Below are 21,774 nucleotides of genomic sequence, written 5' to 3' on the forward strand. Positions count from 1 at the left end.
TATGAATTTCATAGCAGCACTATCTAAAATCCGCAAGGTGGAAACAACTCATTTGTTTACCAACAGATAAATGGATAACCATAATGGTATTCTATACATGGACTATTATTCAGTCATAGGGAGAAATAAACACTGACATGTGCTATAAAATGGATGGTCCTTGAAAACACGATGTTAAGTGGAAGAAGTCAGACACAAAAGGCCACATGCTGTTTGATTCCATTTGTATAAAATGTCCAGAGCAGTCAAATCCATATACAAAAGAACATTCATCGTTGCCATGGTCTTGGGTAAGGCATGATTGGGAAGGGGCTGCTTAATGTGTACAGGGTTTCTTTGGGGGGGGGCGGGTAATAAAAATGTTCTGGAATTAACTTTAGTGATAGTTCACAACATTGTGAATATACCAAAAGCCATTAACTGTATACATTTAAATGATCAAAATAAACGGTAAAATTTACCTAATTTTAAAAATAAAAAAAAAGGAAGTCAGAACCAGAGACAGACATTTGAAAATCGTTAATGCAAAAATATTCATAAAGTCATAGAAATGGATATGACCACTCAGGTTGATGTGTCGAGAATTAAAAAAGAGGACCAAGAACTAAAACCTAGAGAACAAAACACTCTCCATGTGAAACTGCAATCAGGCTGCAACAGAGATTCAGCTGAAATGAAAACAGACCACCACAATGATTACTGAAGTCGTTCCTTCTCTTAACTTGAAGCAAATGAAAAATCAACTCTTTGGAAATCAAAAGAGAATTCAGTTCTCTATCCACGTCCTCTAACCGTCAATGACACAAAAGTACCTGTTAGTAACTGCCCCGAAACTGAGCAGCAGGGTGTTGTAAAGAGCCATCAGTTCCTTCTGGAGCTGTTGCCTGACAGCCGTCCGGAAGTCATCTGTCTCTTCTCGGGCCTGTGACTCTGTCAGAACCAGCAGGTCTAACAGAGGGTTTGGACTCTGAAAAATGAAATTGGTAAAGAATATAGTTACTCTCTAGCTGAGCTGTGTGTTGTTTCCTATGGAGGTTTTTGTTGCTCATCATGTTCTGGGTTAATTGAGAATTGTGTTACCTAACCAGCAGGTGTGGGTCTCTAGACCTCCTGTAGATGGTCTACACTCAAAGGATGCTTCATATGTCATCTCAACAAAAGGAAAGCATATCTATTCCAGAAAACTGAGGAAAATACAGAGAAGCATAATGAGAGAAACAAGCACCACCCACAATCATATCTCACAGGGAAAGCAGCTTTTAGCATCCTGGTACACACTCCTCTTTTTGAGTGTGTGAGTATAAATAAAATTATAAATCTGTATTTTTAACAAAACTGAGGTCAAGTGAAAAAATTCACTATTTAACCATTTCCTTACTTCGTTACTATTATTTCTTCAAAAACATTTTAATATCTGGTATTTTTCAACCACGATGATTTACCACACTGACCACTGAACAGTTAGTGACTGATAATTTCACTGGGTGGTATCGTGGGCTCAATTCTAATCGTGTCCTATGTACAAACTCTAAGCAATGAAATAACTGAGTCAGAAGATAATAATAGTTTAATGCTTTTGATGAACATTGCCAAACTGTCTCTACAGTAAGTGTACTGATACACACAACCCGCATGGTGTGAGAAGGCACAGCATCCCAGCCAGTGCTGATATCACTACTGTTGTAATCTTTGCCAACTTCCTAGGCTAATACACAAATAAAACTAATGCTATTTAAACATTTTCCTGTTTTCCATTTTTAAAAAAGTAACTAAAGAAATATAATAGGACTTCTAATGATATTAAGAGAATAGAAAATATTACATTGACCCCCAGCATTAACTGATATACAGAGTATTTATCAAACATCTATAATGTCACAAGCAGTGTGCTAAAAAGAAATAAAACAAGATTCATTTAACTTTTTGATTAAAGTAGAAAACTTGCATTTTCTTCTTTTACACATGGGCAAACAGAGGTTTATAAAGAGGTCAAGTAATTTGTCCAAAGTGATAAGAATTAGCAGAACAAGAATTTAATCTCAGAACCTTTTTACTGCAAAGGTAGTTAATATTCTGTTCCCAGCATTATGTCAATCAACAGTGCATATACAACATACAAAGAGAGATAAAGTCAAAATGTAATTACTGCTGTTCTAAAATCCTTCACCTAAAGAACTCAATTCAAAAATAACCACATTCTCTTTAGGAATAAGAAATGAAGAAAATTCTAAGTTGTTTACATATGTAGCGTGTAGAGCAGTGATGGCGAACCTTTTGAGCTCGGCGTGTCAGCATTTTGAAAAACCCTAACTAAACTCTGGTGCCATGTCACATATAGAAATTTTTTGATATTTGCAACCGTAGTAAAACAAAGATTTATATTTTTGATATTTATTTTATATATTTAAATGCCATTTAACAAAGAAAAATCAACCAAAAAAATGAGTTTGCGTGTCCCCTCCGACACGCGTGTCATAGGTTCGCCATCACTGGTGTAGAGTATACTTCAATCAGGTACACACAATTGCAAATAATATAACTGAGAGCCTTTGGAAAGAACTGGGGAGAGACGTTTTGCTTTTAATTTACTGTTTCACACCTAAGCAGTTTTTTCTACCACTTGTTCCTTTCATCTTAAGCAAGAACTGCCTCATTTGGATCCAGTAAAAGTACATGAAACATAACTATAACTTCATGTTTCATCTATAATAATAAAAGCATAATATGCAAATTGACTGAATGACCAAACAGCAGAATGACCATCCATACAACCTTCCAGACCACCATGCTATGACACGCACTGGTGCCAGGCCAGCCAAGGCGGGTGCAATGCAATTGTTTGGGGGGGGGGGGGGCACCAGAAAAAAAGGGGGGGGGGCCACCATCGCCCCATGAGCGCCACCGGCTGGCCGAGTGACTGATCAATAGGGGAGCTCCATGATCGCCCCAAAGAGGGAGACCCAGGCCACTGACTGGTGGGCTGCAGCGGGTGGGCGGGGCCTCCCTCTGGGGGGTGGGGGGGAATCCATTGCGGAGCCCTGGTCAGGTGAGCAGGGCTTACCTCTTTGGGGCGATCGATCGCAGGGCTCCCGGACTGTGAGAGGGCGCAGGCCGGGCTAAGGGACCCCCCCACCACCACCACCGCCCAGAGTGCACAAATTTCTTGCACTGGGTCACTAGTATATGAATAAAACCATCAAGATTTGCATTTGATAAAATCATAAAAATAAATATATATTCTATAGTATTCTTAGCCCCACATAACCAAAGGCAGACTTAGACCCACAGTGCCTCCAACTCCCATACACACTGACAAAATGAACGAGTTATTTTAATGCAAAATCCATCTTGGTAAAATATAACTTTATATGACTATACTGATATAGTATGTATAACCTAAAATTAAGATTCCTCCAAGAATCACTTTCTACTTATAACTTGTTTTTACTAGTAAATTGCTGATACTTTTTCCCCTTATAACCTATCTTGGATTCACATGTTAACTTTGAGATTCAGTGAACCTCAGCAGCATCATTTGTAAAATATAGGGTGAATTACTACTCCTCAAGCACAAAAGAGAGCAGAATAGATGTTTCTACCTAGTAACCTCAAGTGCTTAATCCTACCTGAAGGTTTTGTCATTAGACATTAGTAGTCAATCCTAATGTTAAACCAACTACTTGGGTCATTGTTGTGTCACTGCTGACCTCCAAAAGGTAACAATTTCTGAAATGATGGTTCATTTTCTTTAAGCACACAGTTTCCATCCATCATATCCAATTTTCCACCCATCAGCAAACTACAACAGTAGAATGTGCAATGCCCCCCCATGAACTCTGCATGCACATGTGCCTGTGAAAGTGGCCAAAAAAGAGACATACACAGCGTAGTTCTGAATAGCCACCCCCAAAAATTATGGTTCCACTTTTACAAACTTCCATCAAAAACTCGTTCTGTCAAGAAAGGTGTTCAAACTCACCACTTCTAGGCTCTTTTATATATTAACAAAGTATCATTATATGAAAATATAGATTAGTGGTGCAACAAATTCCTAAAGTGCCTTAGAATTAAAATGTTTGTAATAGCCCTAACCAGTTTGGATCAGTAGATAGAGCATTGGCCCGTGGACTTGAAGGGTACCACCTACCAGGTACGATTCCAGTCAAAGGTACATACCTCGGTTGCATGCTCGATCCCCAGCCCTGGTCACAGCATGTGCAGGAGGCAACCAATCGATGTGTCTCTCTCACATCAATGTTTCACTCTCTCTGTCTTTCCCTCTCCCTTCCACTCTCTCTAAAATATGTGTGTCTTATAATGTCTACTATCTTCTTTATCAGTTTAGGCCCTCTTTTCTAATTTTTATGTGGGGGTTTACTTGTGTGATTACTTGCAAAAAGGTTTATTTTTGCGGGGTTAAGTAAATTCATATGGTGTTTGGAAAAAACACACACATATAAACCAACAGTACATAGTGAGCTAGTTTCTTGGTAAGTTTTCCTTAGGATAAACTTACATTAAAGCCTGAGCTCCTTTGCACTCACTCTTCCCACCTTCTCTCCTTCACATACCCTCACTGCCTCTATCTGGCTTGGCTCCCTGTCTCTCACATCCCTATTTGCACTCCCCCGACCCCAAGATCCCCACTTGAAAATACAGCTGCAGCAGAAAACTCCAAGAGAATAGGTTTTATAAACAGCAAGACTTAAAAGTCCCATTCACCTGTAGACTTTTAATTTAATACAACTGGTCACAACCACATCAAGAAGGCCATGTTGCTATGAGCCCTCTAATACAACATAAGTAGCACTTCACTTAGCAAGGCTATATAAATATTTTACTTTTCTATAATATAGTATTAATGATTTTCAAATAAATCACTTGTCGCACCTAAAACCCAAATTCCTTAACAACACTTACAGGTCTAAGAAGTAATTCTAGAAGCCAGTTTAGAAGTTCCACTGATGAATTTTTTCTTTGCTCCTTCAATAACTTATTTAAAAAATGTATGATATCTATTAGCAGTTTCTCATCTTCAATGCAAGCAGGAAGCACTTGCAAAAACCTATAACAAAGAAGACAATAATTATGGTTTCTAGCTCTTAAAGTGGTGTTGATAAATATTTAGCAATCCAACTGAGAAGTGGCATGCTGATTTGTTGTGTTTGCCCATTTCCATAGTGTAAATACCCCCATGGCCAACTGCAAGCCACAGTGTGACACAGAGCTGTGGAGACATGAACAGCAGCCTTTCTATATCATAGATGTAATAGGTACAAATAAAATTGAGCAGAGATAATAGTGAAGTGTTGTAAAATAACACTTGGGAAGTAATAACTTTTGTATAATCATTACCTTTATTTTCATTAACATATTTAATTCTAAGTTTACATAATTTATGTAAAGAGGGGCTCTCTTTAAACCAACTAACTTGCAAAACTCCAGACAATGTAAGCATCGGCTCTCACAAGGCAGTACTGGCTGGCTCCAGCATGCCACCAGAAAAGCAAAATAAATCGTGACAGCTGACCTAAATAAAGGAGTTAGCAAACTTCATGTTTAATGAGAAAGTTACCCATGTTCTACTAGAGCAGTGGTTCTCAACCTTGGCTGCACATTAGAATCACCTGGGAATCTTTTTAAAATCCTGATTTCTGGGCCTCATCCTCAGGAAATTCTGTTTCTTTATTATGGGGTGGGGCCACAACATTAGTAACAAAGAAACAGAATTTCCGGAGGATGAGGCCCAGAAATCAGGATTTTAAAAAGATTCCCAGGTGATTCTAATGTGCAGTCAAGGTTGAGAACCACTGTACCAGAGTCACATGGGCTAAAATGTAAAACTGCTGCCAATCACTGCTTCTCAGTCTTGTTGCAATCATCTGCTGCCAGTTAAACATGCTATATTGACAAGCTAGAGCCTTTCCCATAGCTACTAATGGACTTGCACATTGGGCAATCAACTTCATGATATTCACAATAGAAAGAAAAATTAGATCATATACTTATGGGGGGGAGGGAGAAAGGGCAAAACAAAATAAACCAGCCTGCTACAGGAGTACCAAACCTATTCACCAATCCACTGATGTCCTGAGTTATTTATAATACGGGCAGGAATAAACATTCTGTTTGTTCATTCATGTCTTAGCCTAATCATTTACTTTTATAAGATAACAAAATTTCCCATGAAAAGGATATTTTTAAAATTGTTGTAAGTTTATTAGTAATTCCTTCTAAAATTCAGTGATTCAGTTATATATTTTTTTCTCTTTTGCTGTTATTAGATACTTATTGCAGGTGACAAAAATCCTGAGGTTTTTCTTTCTATAAAAGCATTTCTCTCATAATACATGCTCTTATCTTCAAAGGTATGGAGATGGACCCAAACACAATTCAGTCCAGGTCTCTGCACCGGGTAACTTGAGGTTACACTGACCTGTTTAGTGCGGTATGCCAAGCCAAGAACTTCAAGGCAGCCCCACATGGGCTAGTGCCCCCCTTGAAAGACAATCTGTCATTCAGAAAGTAAAAACTCATGCTGGTGACAGCAGCCCTCACTTCTCTATGGGCGGCAGCCTGAACAACAGCATGGAGACAGTCCTGCAGGCCACTGGCTGTGTGTGTCACCTTCAGAGTAAGGGTGTCCTCTGAGGATAACTTCAATGTGTCTAAGAATCTATACAAATTGAAAAAAGAAAGAGTGACATAAAGCTATTTAAATAAAAGCTCACTTTTATTATAAACTCTTACCAAAAAACTGTTTTATTTTCATTTTCTTTTAATTAAAGGTTGACTCACAGCCCAAAGAAAATACGGTGTGTATCTGCCAATATTAGGCTTTTATACTAGTATCCTAAGTATTTACATTGACATTTTCCTGCTTACACAACCATAAAGTAATTTTCACTCAAATAAGGAAGAACTGACAGATTAGAACAGTAAGATATTCAGAAGCAATTATCATCATCATCACAGTCATGACAACAGTCTTACATATACTTACTGACCTTTTACTCTGATCCGGAGCACTTTTCCTAGTGATTTACATCAATTAACTAAAACAAACTCTGTATAATCTCTAAAACAGCATAGGTGCTCTTTCTTTTCCCTTGTGTGATAGTTTTTAAAAAGTAATAAACAATGTAATGTAATCTTTAAAATAAAGTAAAAATTATCATCTTCAGTGCAAAAGCAGGAGCAGATGACAGTAAGTTAAAAAAAACAAACAACAAACACCTACTAAATCGAAAGGAAAAATAAAACCTAACTAATTAGGTAAATGTAAATACTTTTCCAACTAAATGTAACAGCTTACTCTTGGATTTTCGTTTCAGAGTTCATTTGCTTCAACAGATTCTCAGTCCCATGATACCATGAGAGGTTCCAAGCTATTCGAAGCATATCTGAGACTGGCTTCAAGGCCAAACAATCAGCAGATAACGGCAACACTATGGAGTAAGGACTCACAGCATGGTGGCCAAGTACATGTACTGGTAGGTGATACCTAAAAAAAATGTATACAAATAATTAAAATATTTTAAGTTCTTAAATGCCTCTCAAAAGAATGAGCCACAAACAAGGGCTAGTTCTGTGCCTCCCATTCTAGAGCAATCCAGAGATCAGTTTCCAATTATTCTTTTACCTGTTCTAACCTCCCAAAACCACTATATTAAACTCTTTCCTGTGGACTTACCATATTCCATATTGTATCAGCCTTGTTTGCAGATATAACTAATGCCCCTTGAAACTAAGTCCTATGGCTACAGTGAACCATACATAACAGGTGTTCAGCTAAACATGAATGCCTACTTTATGTAAAACACTGTATAGTATCTACCATTTATCCAATTATGTGCCATGGCGATGTGATACCCATTTTACAGATATTTAAAATGAGTCACCATGACCACTAAGTGACAGAATCACAGCCTAACAGAATTATGTTTTCACTTGCGAACATAATTGCAACACCAATACACTTAATCATTGTGTGTCACCAAGAGAACCCAGAAATATTTTTAGATCTAAAAACAGATTCACAGCCATATACATCTCTTAAACCAATCAATGTTAATTTAACAGTGTTTAACAGGACAGCAATGCCTAGCACGTTCAAATGTTAAAGAATAATTTTGCTAATAAAACATATCCCAAATCCCTAATTCATGTATTTATGACTAATGTTAGATAAATACAATCAGGTAAGATTTCTACAGGGAAATTTTGTGTGCTTTTTCATTTCATGCATCTCAATAAAAGAGGCTAAGGTAGAGTTCTCTATATAGAAATCAGATTGATAATTTAAGTAGAAATAATGCTTTTTAAAAATTGGAATTTTCCACAAAAGTAACCAGGGCTCCTTAGAGAAATGGCTAATGCTAGGACTGAGACAGGGAAATCGAAGGTGAACCTGGGACATCTCTTTGTGCCAGAAAGAAGAAAGTAGTAAAAGACTCATGGGGCTAAGTGGAAAGGACCCAGAACAGGAGTCTACTTGATAGGACTGGTACTAAAGGAAAAGAGGTGAGGCTGTCAATCAAAGGACAATCCTTTAATAGTTAGAACATGAACTGCAAATTAAACCTAAGGAAGGTAGAAGGAAGAAAATAATAAAAAGCAAAGGGTACTACATCATGACCAGTTTTAGAAACCACTACACATCCACCAGATGGGCAATGATTTTAAAAATAACATTACTATGAGTAAAGGAATAACAAAGCCCTTTTTTTTCCCTGTGGACAAATATGGTCTTAAGCAAACTCTCTGGTTCCTGACAAGCAGACAACCAAAAAGACGTAGAATGTCAACAATCTTACTAAGCTGCTCTGCAGAGAGTGAGGATGACTCCCTGCATCGGTACTGGGAGATGTGGGACAGCGGGAAGCCACAGTTCTGAGCGCCCGAGTGCTGTAGCTCAGTGACATGCTGTGGGGACCTGGAGAGCAGGCCTGGGCACACTGACCAGAGATCATCTTTTCTAGTGGGACATGGGGCTTCTATGCCAAGACAGCTCCCAGCACCACACATGTCATCTCACTCTAAGTATGACCTACTGTAGTTGTGTATTTTATTATTTAGCCAAACCCGAAGACCATGAAGAGTGGGTGATGTCTACAATCAAGACATTTCACTACTAAGAATGTGTCCAAGAGGAATTCTTGCACACATATATCAGGAGACATATACAATACTGTTTAGAGGAGTGTATACTGCAGCAAAAACACAGGATCAACCCAAATACTCTCTGACAGGAAAAGGAACAAACTGTACTAGAGTCTAACAACAGAATATTATACGACAGTGAAAATTAGACTGCATGTAATATATCTACCAAGCTATGAAATGATATTTTTAAATTAATAAGTTTTGTTAAGATATAATTTACTTACCTTTAAAATACACAATTTTAAGTATACAGCCTGATGGATTTTTATATATGTATTCATGTGTAACTACCACCCAGAATAAAATACAGAACATATCCATCATCTCAAAAAGTTTATTTTTCTCCTTTTCTTGTAAATTAACTACTCTCCTTACCCTCTTCCAAGAGGTAACTACTGTTCTGACTTCTCCTCACCAAAGGTCAACTTTACCTGTTGAAGAACTTTAAGTAAGTGGAATCTGTAATATATGCCCTTTTGTGGTTTCTTTCACTCAACATTAGGTCTATGAGACTCACGTTGTTGTGTGAAGAATAGTTTCCACAGATTGTGTACAATTGTATGAATGTAGCACAGTCACTTATCAATTCTTCCTATTGTTAGATATGTGGAATGTTTCTTGCTTTTGGCTACTATCAGCAAAGCTGTTATGAACAGTCTTTTTTAAAATATATTTTTATTGATTTCAGAGAGGAAAGAGAGGGAGAGAGATAGAAATATCAATGATGAGAGAGAATCATTGATGGGCTGCCTCCTGCACACCCCCTACTGTGGATTGAGCCTGCAACCTGGGCATGTGCCCTGACCAGAATCGAACCTGGGACTCTTCAGTCTATAGGCCAGTGCCCTACCCACTGAGCCAAAATGACTAGGGTTGTTATGAATATTCTTACACAAAGAAAAAAAGAGTAGGTGATGCAAATACCAACGCTGGTGAGAGTGTGGAGCAGCTGGCACTCACACTGCTGCTGGGAACGGACACTACTACAGCCACATGGAATACTGTCTGAAAGCATCTACTAAACATAAATACCCTCTGACTCATGTGTGCTCAAAGCACATGCCCATCGGTGACAGAATTACAAGTTCATTGCTGCACATTCTTACACTGAACCCTAGAGAGCAATGGAAATGACCGACAGGCAAATCTTACCACGTGGAGCAAAAGAAGCTGAACACAAGAATATACCCTATTTATAAAGTGCAAAACCAGCAAAAATAACATATAGTAACAGAAATTAAGATAGAATTACCTGTGTGGGTGGTGGAAAGTAATGAAGGAGCATAAAGGGGTTTCCTAGATTGCTGGCAATGTTCCTTATCTTATCTGCATGGTAGTTACATGGCGTATTTGGAAAAATTTGTCAACAATACTCATAATTTATATACTTTGTGTATGTTGTATATACAGTGGTTATGTAGGAAAATGTCCTTAATTTAAGATTTAAGGAGGTACATGCTAGAATAATTAGGAGGGAAATAAAAGTATGTCTGAAGATTATTTTCAAATGGGTTAGGAGGGAAAAAATTACATATAAATAAATATATGAGAGAGAGTAAGAGAGAAGAGGCCCATGAGTTAACAACTGCTAAATCTAGGCTGGAAGTTATGCCAGTGTTCACTGTCTAGTTCTTCCAACTTTTCTGTAAAAACATCTGGAGAGGTACATTCACTGACCTCTCCAAGCACACAACGAAGGCAACATTCAAACACTGTAAGTCACATGGTTTAAATGCTAGGTGAAACTGTGACAGACTGACAGATTCTGATGTCCATTTCTGTAACAACAGTTCTCCTTCAAGAACAACAAAGAAAGAAATATGTCACCTTCTAAAAATGGAAACCGGCAAACTGAAGACTGATGGCGAAGCAGGTTGACTGGGAGGAATAACAGACCTGGTTTGTAAAGAAAACACAAGAGGAAACAGATGAGTGGACCACAGCTTTGTCAAACAATACAGCTTGTCTCACTGCCCTGACTGAAACTTAACTCACAAGGTGCAACTGGTTCTATCATTTAGTGTAGTTTTAACAAATTTCCTACTTCCTGGATTTGCTTATGAAGAGTAAATTCTGCTTTTCTTTAGAAGTCCATATGATAAATGATTCATACCATGCAGGTGCTGGACTGGCAGATGGGTCTGGTACCCTCTCCTGCTGACCCTGCTCAAGCTCAGTGGTAAACAGATATTATCATCCTAAACATCTTCCCAAAGGTTTTAAAACAATAAAATATTAAAGAAAAACATGCAAAATTCAGAGTACTGAAAAATGTATTACTAAAAAAAATTACTGCAGTAATTTAAAATTTTGTAGTTCATAATGTTCAAAAATAAAAGTTCAGGGTGACTTTTTGAACCAATGGGTTTTTTAATACTGCTTACTCAAACCCAAAATCATCCGAGGTATATCTACCATGGATAGCATAAGCTTCATAAGTTAGAAATGTCTATGTGTTGCTATAAGATTGCATCAGAAACCTTAGATAAATAAGTGTGAGTAAAAAAACTTTCTAAGTCTTAACACTCACCACATATCCATTTTTGATACTTCATCAAATAATAGGAGACAAAATAATGCTCCAACTTCAGTCACCACAGTACAATCTTCATGAAATATCAAAGAAACTAAGAAATAAAAGAAGCATAATGTTATGAAATATTAGAAAGGATGAACTTCAAATTTAAAATATCTTAACTGGAAGGGAAGAGATGCCATTCTCAGAGAAAGGCAGCGTTGACAGATTCGCTGACATTACTAACACAGTGACCCTCTAATGTGCCGTGTGTGTGCATCACCTAGACCAGCAGTTCTCAACCTGTGGGTCACAACCGCTTTGGCGGTCGAACGACCCTTTCACAGTGGTCGCCTAAGACCATCCTGCATATCAGATATTTACATTATGATTCATAACAGTAGCAACATTACAGTTATGAAGTAGCAACAAAAATAATTTTATGTTTGGGTCACAACATGAGGAACTGTATTTAAAGGGCCAGAAGGTTGAGAACCACTGAAGAGGCTGCGACAACAGTGTCTGCTTGGTAGGTGTGGGAGGAGCCTGTGACTCCCAGAGGATACAGACACTGCTGGTGCAGGAACCATACCCACTCACTGGGCACAGGCCACTTTCAGTTCATCAGAAGCAAACTGATCCAGGGTCTAAGAAGGTTTGCCAAGTCTAAAGGTTTAGCTAAAGTTGCTCATTGAAAGATCTCAATATCTGCCCTTTCCTATAAACATATAATCATAGAACTTGGACTTTTGACTTTAAAATGTTGTATTTGTGCTAGTGTTGTTTTGATATGTATGTCTTGACCATTACAAGCCACCCTTAATGCCAATTTAACGACATAATCAGATATCACACCAAAGGTTCAGGATGTAAAGGCATAAACAAACAAGGCTAAGGAAGCAGATGCTGGAAAGAAGGCAGTAGTGACTGCAGCCCAGCTCTCTCTCTTTACAGACAACAGGTATTGTCTGAGCTCCAAAGGACAGCTCCATCAATGGGCACAGAACAATCGAAGGCATAAGCCTCTCCCAGCTCCAAAGTCTACACAGTATCAGGGTTACCAGGAAGCTTCCACAAAATCACTGAACACTTTCTATTGCAATGGGTTTTAGTGATTTTGCTATTCTGTAAGTTAAATGGAAAGTAAATGTTTCCTACAGTTAAACAATATCACGTAAAGCTTAAGACTGATTTCACCATTAGGAGAATGTGTCCCATTTACCTCTGAACAGCAGGGTCAGCAGAGAAGCCTGCTGTGCGAGGGAAACACGGGCGCCTGGGTCCGCACAGAGAACCTTCCTCAGGAGCGTGAGGCTGGGCTGGATCAGACATTCTATCAGCTGGCCAGAAGGAAACACACAGTTACTCTATGTGCATTAATTCTAAGGTGAGCTAAAACAGACTCTATATTATCTTATTATAGTCTTATTATTATCTCATTCTAAATTGTATGCTTTATCAAAATTGTGTGAAACAAAAATGCAAACAAATATTAAGAATTATTTTCCACTGAAAATAAGCTTTGTATATACTCAGGCTTATACATCATATAGAAATTTTAAGACTAGTTTTTCTTTACAGAGGTCCTACTCTTAGAAATAAACAAACGAACAAGGTAATGGGTGTTAGGACTTAAACTCCAAGGACTTATGCAAATTCAGCTGAATTCACTTTAAGATATGATTAACAAAAATACCAATCTGTAAAAATATGCCTACTGTGCAATAGTCTTACCTCACCATCCTCACCCACACATTCATTTAAATACTCAATTATCTTGTCAATTAAGCACAACTTTTTCACCACAGCATGCATTTTAATATCTGTAGACAAAAAAAAGTACTAAAAGTTAAAGAACATTTTCTGTAGTTTTAATAACACAGAACAGATATCCACATAATTTGCAAACTATTAAAAATATTGACACCTGGTATTAAAATTAGAAGATAAAACTTTAAGTTTTTTATTTAATATACCTCTGAACAATTTTAAAACTATTAAGTAACAAGCAGATCTGACTCCTGAACTGTAAAAAATAAACCTGTTAGAAAAGAATAACTAAATTAACTAGTTCAGACTCTGAAAAGTACTAGAATTTTATGCATACAAATGAATCCTTATATTTGCACATGACAAATTATTGTCTTTATATTGTTTCATTGACAATTCTTTCCTTCTCTAAGTCCATTAACTCAAAATGTTTAGAATTCTTCACAAGTTAATGTATAAATATGGCTTACAACATGATCACTTTTCTATTAATAAGATCTCTAACCTCAAATTGTTAATAGCAAATATAAAAGGGATTATAACATACACCATATATTTCCAAAGAATATGAACTACTTTTTAATAAGTATATACGTGTGTTCACTACTATGGACTCAATATTTATGTCCCCCAAAAATTCATATGTAGAAACTTAATCTCCAATGTGATGGTATTAAGAGGTGGGGCCTTTGGGAAGAGATCAGGTCGTGGAGGTGGAGCCCTCAAGAGTGGGAGTAGTGCCCTGAGAAAAAAGACCTCAGAGAGCTCCCTCACCCCTTCTGCAGATGAGGGAGAAGGCTGTCTGTGAACCAGGGAGCACGCCCTCACTCAACACAGATCTGCTGGCTCCTTGACCTTGGACTCCCAGCCTCCAGAACTACTGTGAGAATCAAATGTCTGTTGTTTATTAGTCATCTGGTCTATGGTATCCTAGTATAGCAGCCTGAATAGACTAAGACACACACAGAGACACAAACACACACACAGACACACACAAGATATTACTGGCTCCAAAAATCTACTTGCTTATAGATTAGTTACAAGTATTTAACAATTTGCAAATTTTTTTTAATTTGTTCTCCTATAATTTCAATGAATACATACACTGAGAAACAAATATACATATTCATACTGGACTATTAGTTTTCACTCCAACTACCTTTAGCTGCCACTTTTTGAAAAAGTAGTTTCCCCTGCCCCCCCCCCCCGCCCCAACACAGTGCATACCAAAATTATATTTTTGAAATGTTAATAATATTAAAAAATCACTTTCTAAAAGTTTTTGAATTGTTTTTGTCCAGGTTCCCCACATTTGTAGGGACTTATTTTCTAGAGTCTGTGTTACCGCTATTAAAGCCACAGACAGGCTGTGTATGCTTTTTCAAATTCCTCTCACCCAGTTCCCACTAATACCAGGATAGAAATATTAACCGTGCCCCATCTTCCCACTCAGTAAAAACCTTTTCATGTAAGTACAAAGTTATCATTTCTTTCAACTATTAAAGATAAGTTACAGATGTCACATATTGGGAAAAAGAAAAAAACTAATCCAAAGAATAGACTAACAACACTACAAAGTTAACTGTATATTTTACAAGTGTTTTTAAAAAATAAGCCTTTAAAGAAAATACAGCTACAGGACATTATTATTTTACCCTCCCACAAAGTACTGTTTGATTGATTTCTCTAAGAAAGATGGGACAAAATAAAATTACCATATACTAGGTAGACTGAGAAAGAAACATGCAATTTACTGTTGGAATTAGATCAATATCTTAGAAGTTAATTCCATCAAGTGACATTCTACAGGTAAAATAAAGATAATGCAGAGCAGAGTCAACAAACTACTTTTATAAAGAGCTAGATGGTAATAAGTGAAGCTTTTCTGGCCACATATAGTGTGTCCTACACTTTTTTTTAACAACTCTTTATATATGTAAAAACCATTCTTAACTCAAGGGCTATAAAAAGAACAGACCAGGCCCAGCAGCAACCAATGTCTGCCAACCCAACACAGCAATCAAAGGTATTACCTTGCATGATCACAGCAAGCTGTTCTGCAGCTGACTTTCTCAAAACAAGGTCAATGTCATCTGAAATAAAGATTTCATATACCTTTTCAACAGTCTCCAACTGCAAACCAAAAGAAAAAAAATGTTTTTTATCTACTTCCAATTCTCCAAGAAAATTTTATAGTTCATACCATAAGAACAAAAGCTCAAAAAGTCAACTTACTTAAATAAATGGCATATTTACATGTCAATATGCAACAATAATGTGCTAGGTCAAGGAGGAACTTAGGACCTCAAAGAGCCATCCTGTCAATGAGCCACTTAATGTATATTTTTGCTAGGAAGTCATTCCTGACCACTAACTGCCTAAAGAATTTCAGGGAAAACATCCCTGCAGGTAGGAGCAGGCAACCCTGAGATGAGCAGTCCAGACTCGTGACTCAGGACTTCTGTTGCTCCAGAAGCCCACAGCTGCAATTCCCTTGGCCCTGTCCCTTTCCTCCCGCTTAGAGACCACAAAGAAGGCAGCCCTATGGGACTTGCTGCCCAGCACTCCAACAAAGCCACCCCAATACCAGACCGTGACTGGCATTCATGCTAAGACAGGGTCTGAGCTCACAAAACTCAGAAGGAGAAGAGAAGAAAAGAACAAAGACAACACTCCTCCTTTCTCCCACCCACTATCTGCTGGCCCTGTGTACTCACAAGACAGTTCTAGAATGGCTACTCCTGGCCTTCCTCCCCACCACACTGAGGACACAGGAGGGACCACCAGTGCTTAGGACTCAGGGAGTCCCCAACAGGACCTGGTGCGTGGCCAGGGAAGGTTCTCCAATCCTCTTGCCATGGCTGTCATATGGCCCCAAACACTCAAGTTGAAAGAACATTGAACATGTTTCCCATTTTAAGACTGTCTCTGTGGTTAACAGACCCAGGGCTTTGTTCCTAAGATTATTTGATGCCAATCAGAAACTCATTGTCCTGAGGTCTTAATGCTTGAGGGAGTGACTGTGTGTGTATGATGGGGGATTAGGGGGCGGGTGGGGGGGGGGTAAGTCAGGGTGCTGGGCAGGGCCAATTTGAATCAGCTGTCTGTCTGTTTCCCCATTTCACTTGCCAAGGAATTTTCCTAGCTTCTTACTATCCTGCCTCAATTCTATTCCACGTGGATCTACAGTACTACCACAGGCTTAGGGGGCTGCTCTACACTGAAAAGAGAAACTGCCTTTACCCCTATATTATTTTTTCCTCGTACACTGAAGAGGCTTAAAATTTTATCATAGGAACTTTTTCCTTCTAAGCTATTGTAGACAATTTCCAACATGAGAACAAGAATTCTAAATAGCTTTATGTCAGTGACATATGGTCTTACGAGTCATCACAAAATTTCTTTCCACTAAATTAGCCTTATGTTGTACTTAAGACACTATTCAAATTCACTGCATTTGTGGTGTATGTACTAAATGAAAAGGGACATAGTACCTGGCATTTGGTAGACACTCAAGAAATTAATCTGTTCCGTATCAACCAACCACATAGTAATAAACTCAAAAGTCACCTTAATAATCAGCTCTTTCCTGTCATCCAATTTGAGTTCGATAGGTTTTTTCACGATAAATAAGTTAGTAGCTCTGGCGAGAACTCTGGCATCCATTGCAGGGCGCTTTCTCTCAGCCCCCTCCTCCCTGGTAAGATGACAAACTAACAGCTTCAATGCTAGTGAACGGACCCTGTGGAAACACAGTATATGAGGCAACTTTCTGCAATCTGCAAACCTTCTGTAACATGCAGATGTATACAAAGTACAGAAGTCTACAGTCACAATACATTATTATATATCAACACAGTAATTAGCCATGCTTATAGTGCTATTACTGATAACATTTTACTTTTTCTATTAAAATACTTAGTGTATAACTACAATCATTCTTTCAATTTTACTTTTATTAATAAACATCAGAATTAAAGAATAATCAGTAATTACAAATGGAGAAACAGACTCACTAAGACTGTGAACTTCAGTCAACATTACATTCAACTTCACTAAGTCAAATTAAATCTAAATTCTGACTCCAAGTCCAATGATCGTTCTTAATCACCAAAATGATCCATGAGCAGAATCAATGTTAGATTGGACCTCCAGGGGGGTATCACACTAATACCTAGTATCACAGCAATGTATAAAAATCTTATATTAGGGATCAAACAGATTCCCCTCAAATATGAACATGGAAATACTTTGATTCCCTTCATAATTCTGTTTTATCTGGAATGGATTAGGAATAAGGTCTGTTGAGTCCATTGAGATTTTAAGAAAAGATTACATACTGCATGCTACTGAACAGTGGAATGGAAAAACAGAAAACCATCACATGGAAAGGGCATGGAGTTGAGAGAGTTTGACAACCAGTTACCTATCACACCTGACAGGCTGTTGAACTACATAGGAACTGGGCACATTTTAAGCAATAATCCAAGTACTACTTATAAGACAATTAAAACCTGCATACTCAGGGAGGCCTCCTTACCACAGCCATGGGCTGTGTCACCTTGCTGTGTCCTGACACCCTGAAGTGCCCTATCATAACACTGGTCTAGCGTTTTTACAATTAATAAAGTATAATTGATCAGACCTCTCTTCTCAATTCCATGCCCAGTTCAGGAAGGGCCTGTCTGTGTTGTGTGCTGCTGGGTTCCGACAGCCAACCTTGGTTCCCAGTCACATGGGTGATGCTCAGTAAGTGCTTCCCAATTCTAACGAGGAATTTAAAATCATAAAAATCATCTCTAGAGACTAATATTTACTCCAAGTTGGTGTGGGAATCAGGCAAACTCTCCCTCTTCCATTTGTTGTAACCTCCTGAAAGCTAAGAACAGCAAGACACCGACATAATGCTTTTCCCCTGCTCCTTTCATTCCAGTCCAGTGCTGTCAGTTACGGACAGTCACCACCACAGTAAGAAAGTTAGAGTGGGATGTGTGAAGCATGTATTTATGCATCTCCTCCTCTGGTCTACAAAAGTAGCATCGTTTGGGGTTTAGCCTGGGACACCAGAATCCGCTTATTCATTCCTCTACACTATTTCTTTCAATGAATACATTTAGAGCAGTGGTTCTCAACCTGTGGGTCGTGACCCCTTTGGCGGTCGAATGACCCTTTCAGAGGGGTCGCCTAAGACCATCCTGCATATCAGATATTTACATTACGATTCATAACAGTAGCAACATTACAGTTATGAAGTAGCAACGAAAATAATTTTATGGTTGGGTCACAACATGAGGAACTGTATTTAAAGGGCCAGAAAGTTGATATGCACTGATTTAGAGCATATTTATGTTCCAGGTACGCCATGAAGTGCTGATGGTGTAAAGATTAGCCAATGTACAGGGTTCCTGCCTAATGGAATTTATGGTTTGGTGGGTTGTGGTAAAATGAATCAAATAATGAAAGCAAATACGGAATCCAAACTGCCTTAAGTTCTGTGTAATAGGACCTTACCCAAAGAGAGGTCCGGCCTTGCCCCCCACTCCTGGGAGAGGATCTTTAAGTCCCTGGAGTGCCCTGCCTGCTAAGAATGTCTGTTTACCAGGAGACCTTGGGTCCCCAAGGGTGAACAGGAAATAAACTTCTTGTGTTCAGTGACCGTTTCGGTGGAGGGATCATGCTACACCAGCACATGAATGAACATGTGGAAGCCAATCCCCCACCCCCAGGAGCACGGACACTTTAACTCCATCTGCCCTGCATCACCCCTAACTTTACTCTCTACACTACATTGAGATTTTTATAATCTCTCCTTTTAATTTTCCTCCTTCCATTTTCTTCATATTTTATTTCCACCTACTTTCTTATTTTCAGTCTGATCATCTGCTTATAAATAAGCTGCTGTTTTATTGTGGTGTGAGGTTGGGGAGAACAGAATTGTCCACTGTCAAAAGAACATATTTGTTCCTCCCGGCTTTTCAATCCACTCTTTTTCCTCATCACTGCTTATCCCTCTGACTACACTTCTGTCTCTTCTCAATGAGGGAAAATCTAACCAGTTACCTAGGAGAGCACCAGAGAACACGCATGTTGCATTGACAGAGAGGGAGCAACCACACACTTCTGCTTTTCTTTGAGTTAAAAGAATACTGACACTGATGTCAGAGGTCAAGCCACGCAAGATTAAACCACCTGCACACTCTAGTACATGAGGCAACTGGTCTACTACATCTTTGTGAAACCCTTAATTTTCAGAACAGATGTTTAGAAAAGGATCACTCCAGGCTAACCATTTCTAAAGAGGGCAGACGAGATGCTCTGTATCTTCTGCAATCTATTGATCTGCATGGCTCCTACCTGCACACAGCACTATGAACAGCACCGAGGGCAGCAGCTACACCAGATGCAGGTCCAACCACTGCACTGGGAATGGATGGTATGTTTCAGGAAAGCACCCAAAACACCTGCATCTGCGTATAGCTTCACCCATTGGTTCCCTCTCTCTGTCTAATAAAAGACCCACTTTCCTTTACCTTCCGCATTCTATTCTGTCCCAGACGGATGTAATGACTGCACTATACTTTCTTAGAATGTCCCCATTCATCTTTCACACTCAAAAGCCTCCAATGCACTTACGACGGCTTCTTCACGAGCAAGAGCCGCAGAATGGACTTGAGCCGGGTGGTGCAGGGGAGGACGCCCTCGCCTCCCTCAGAACTCGCCTTGCTGAGGAGGAGGATACAGTTCCCCAGAGGGTCTTCCGGGTCAGCATAGCCCTAACAGGTTTCATTAAAAAAGAAATTATTGTTTGATTTTATACATATTGCTTAATTTTTTAACTTAAAAATAAGAACTACATTGACCTGTCAGGCAACTCAAAAATATCTCTCAATTCAGCTACAAAGTCACTTTTCAAAATAACCTACAAGCGGTAAGAACCCTACCTACAACTGTATTTAAAAATAGTACTGAAGAACTTCAGGAAAATATGCCAATCCTCAGGACACCTGCCAGCTTTCCTGTTTTCTGGGACTCTAGTAGGTGAGGCCCCCGGGTCTTCAGACCTGTCCCCACAGGACAGAGGTGGAGTATGGCAGACACACCTGCATGGAACCGAACCACATGAGCCTCACAGCTCCTGCTCTACAAGCTAGTTCCTATGAGGGCACTGCCCACCTCCACCTTCTCTGAGAGGGTCAGGCACCTGGACTTCACTCACTCATTTAATGCCCACAAGGACTGCTAAAAATGCTGTTTCCAAGAGTTCATTAACCAAAGGAAAACTCTAGTTACATACTAGTGCATGCATAGAAATCATTCATGAAGCAAGTTTAGTTATGGAAAGTCTCCTTAAAGGCACTGTTAGCTTGGCCGAAAAGCCTTCACATAAGGCTGATTCTATTCCTCACGTCACTGCTAAGTGCCCGCACCTCACTCAACCTCCCGCCCACATGCACAGATGAACACTTCTGCCAGAAACCCCTTCCTATTCATGCATCCACGGATCAAAAAGGGAGGCTACATGTCATACCTGCAGCACTGGGATGACAGGACAAAGAGACTCGATAAACCTGTTCCAGGTCAGCGCTGTCATCATCAATTGTCCCTGCAGCAGGTACAGCAGGATGGCCTTTGCAGCAGCATTCACCTGCCCAATAACACAGACAAGACATCCGGCAAAATGAGGTGGTCCCTGAGTTGCTGGACACACCCGGAACACATGATAAAATCTAGAAAGGTACAATAAGTAACATCTCATCCTTCAAATGTTCCTATTTCTGAAACATCATCTTACACTCTGCTCCCAACCAGTCTTCCCCTAATGATTTCCTTTTACCATCTTATCTAATAAAAGAGAAACATGGTAATTAGCCATACGGCCACTACCCTTCCCATTGGCTAATCAGGGAGATATGCAAATTAACTGCCAACCAAGATGGCAGCCAGCAGCCAGGCAGCTTGAAGCGAACAGGGAGGCTTGCTTGCTCCAGTGATGGAGGAAGCCAAGCTTCCCCACCTGCCTTGTTGGCCTCTCAGCTGCTCTCTAAGAAACATTGTAACAAATATAGAAGCTAAACAAACCCCCAGAAACCTGCTTTAGTCAGCCGGACCGCAACATTGTTTCAAATACAGAAGGTAAACAGAGGCCAGAAACCTGCTTTCAGCAGTGGAGGCCTCATAGCTGGAGCCGAGCCTCAGAGCTAAAGCTGGCCCAGAATTAAAAAAAAAGAAAAAAAGGAGCGGTTGGGAGCTTCAGTCACCCGCCAGCCTGAAAACGGCCCTCAGCCCCTCACCCAGACTGGCCAGGCACCCCAGTGGGGACCCCC

At 39.2% G+C, this 21,774-nt stretch overlaps 1 protein-coding gene across 1 annotated transcript in view; it reads right to left on the reverse strand.

Annotated features, from left to right (window-relative positions):
* The window catches only part of RTTN (rotatin), a 115,330-nt gene that overhangs the window by 60,461 nt on the left and 33,095 nt on the right, over positions 1–21,774 (reverse strand). Inside the window, exons 16-27 of the mRNA XM_014535892.1 lie at positions 20,979–21,095; positions 20,084–20,223; positions 17,021–17,192; positions 15,484–15,583; positions 13,415–13,503; positions 12,903–13,020; positions 11,696–11,792; positions 10,993–11,061; positions 7,316–7,504; positions 6,437–6,676; positions 4,921–5,065; positions 813–967 (exon numbers count right to left, since the gene is read on the reverse strand). Of these exons, the coding sequence (XP_014391378.1) occupies positions 813–967; positions 4,921–5,065; positions 6,437–6,676; positions 7,316–7,504; positions 10,993–11,061; positions 11,696–11,792; positions 12,903–13,020; positions 13,415–13,503; positions 15,484–15,583; positions 17,021–17,192; positions 20,084–20,223; positions 20,979–21,095 (1,631 nt within the window). The remainder of the gene's footprint in view (positions 1–812; positions 968–4,920; positions 5,066–6,436; positions 6,677–7,315; positions 7,505–10,992; positions 11,062–11,695; positions 11,793–12,902; positions 13,021–13,414; positions 13,504–15,483; positions 15,584–17,020; positions 17,193–20,083; positions 20,224–20,978; positions 21,096–21,774) is intronic.

The sequence above is a fragment of the Myotis brandtii genome, unplaced genomic scaffold, assembly GCF_000412655.1.
Source record: "Myotis brandtii unplaced genomic scaffold, ASM41265v1 scaffold154, whole genome shotgun sequence".
NCBI lineage: Eukaryota > Metazoa > Chordata > Mammalia > Chiroptera > Vespertilionidae > Myotis > Myotis brandtii.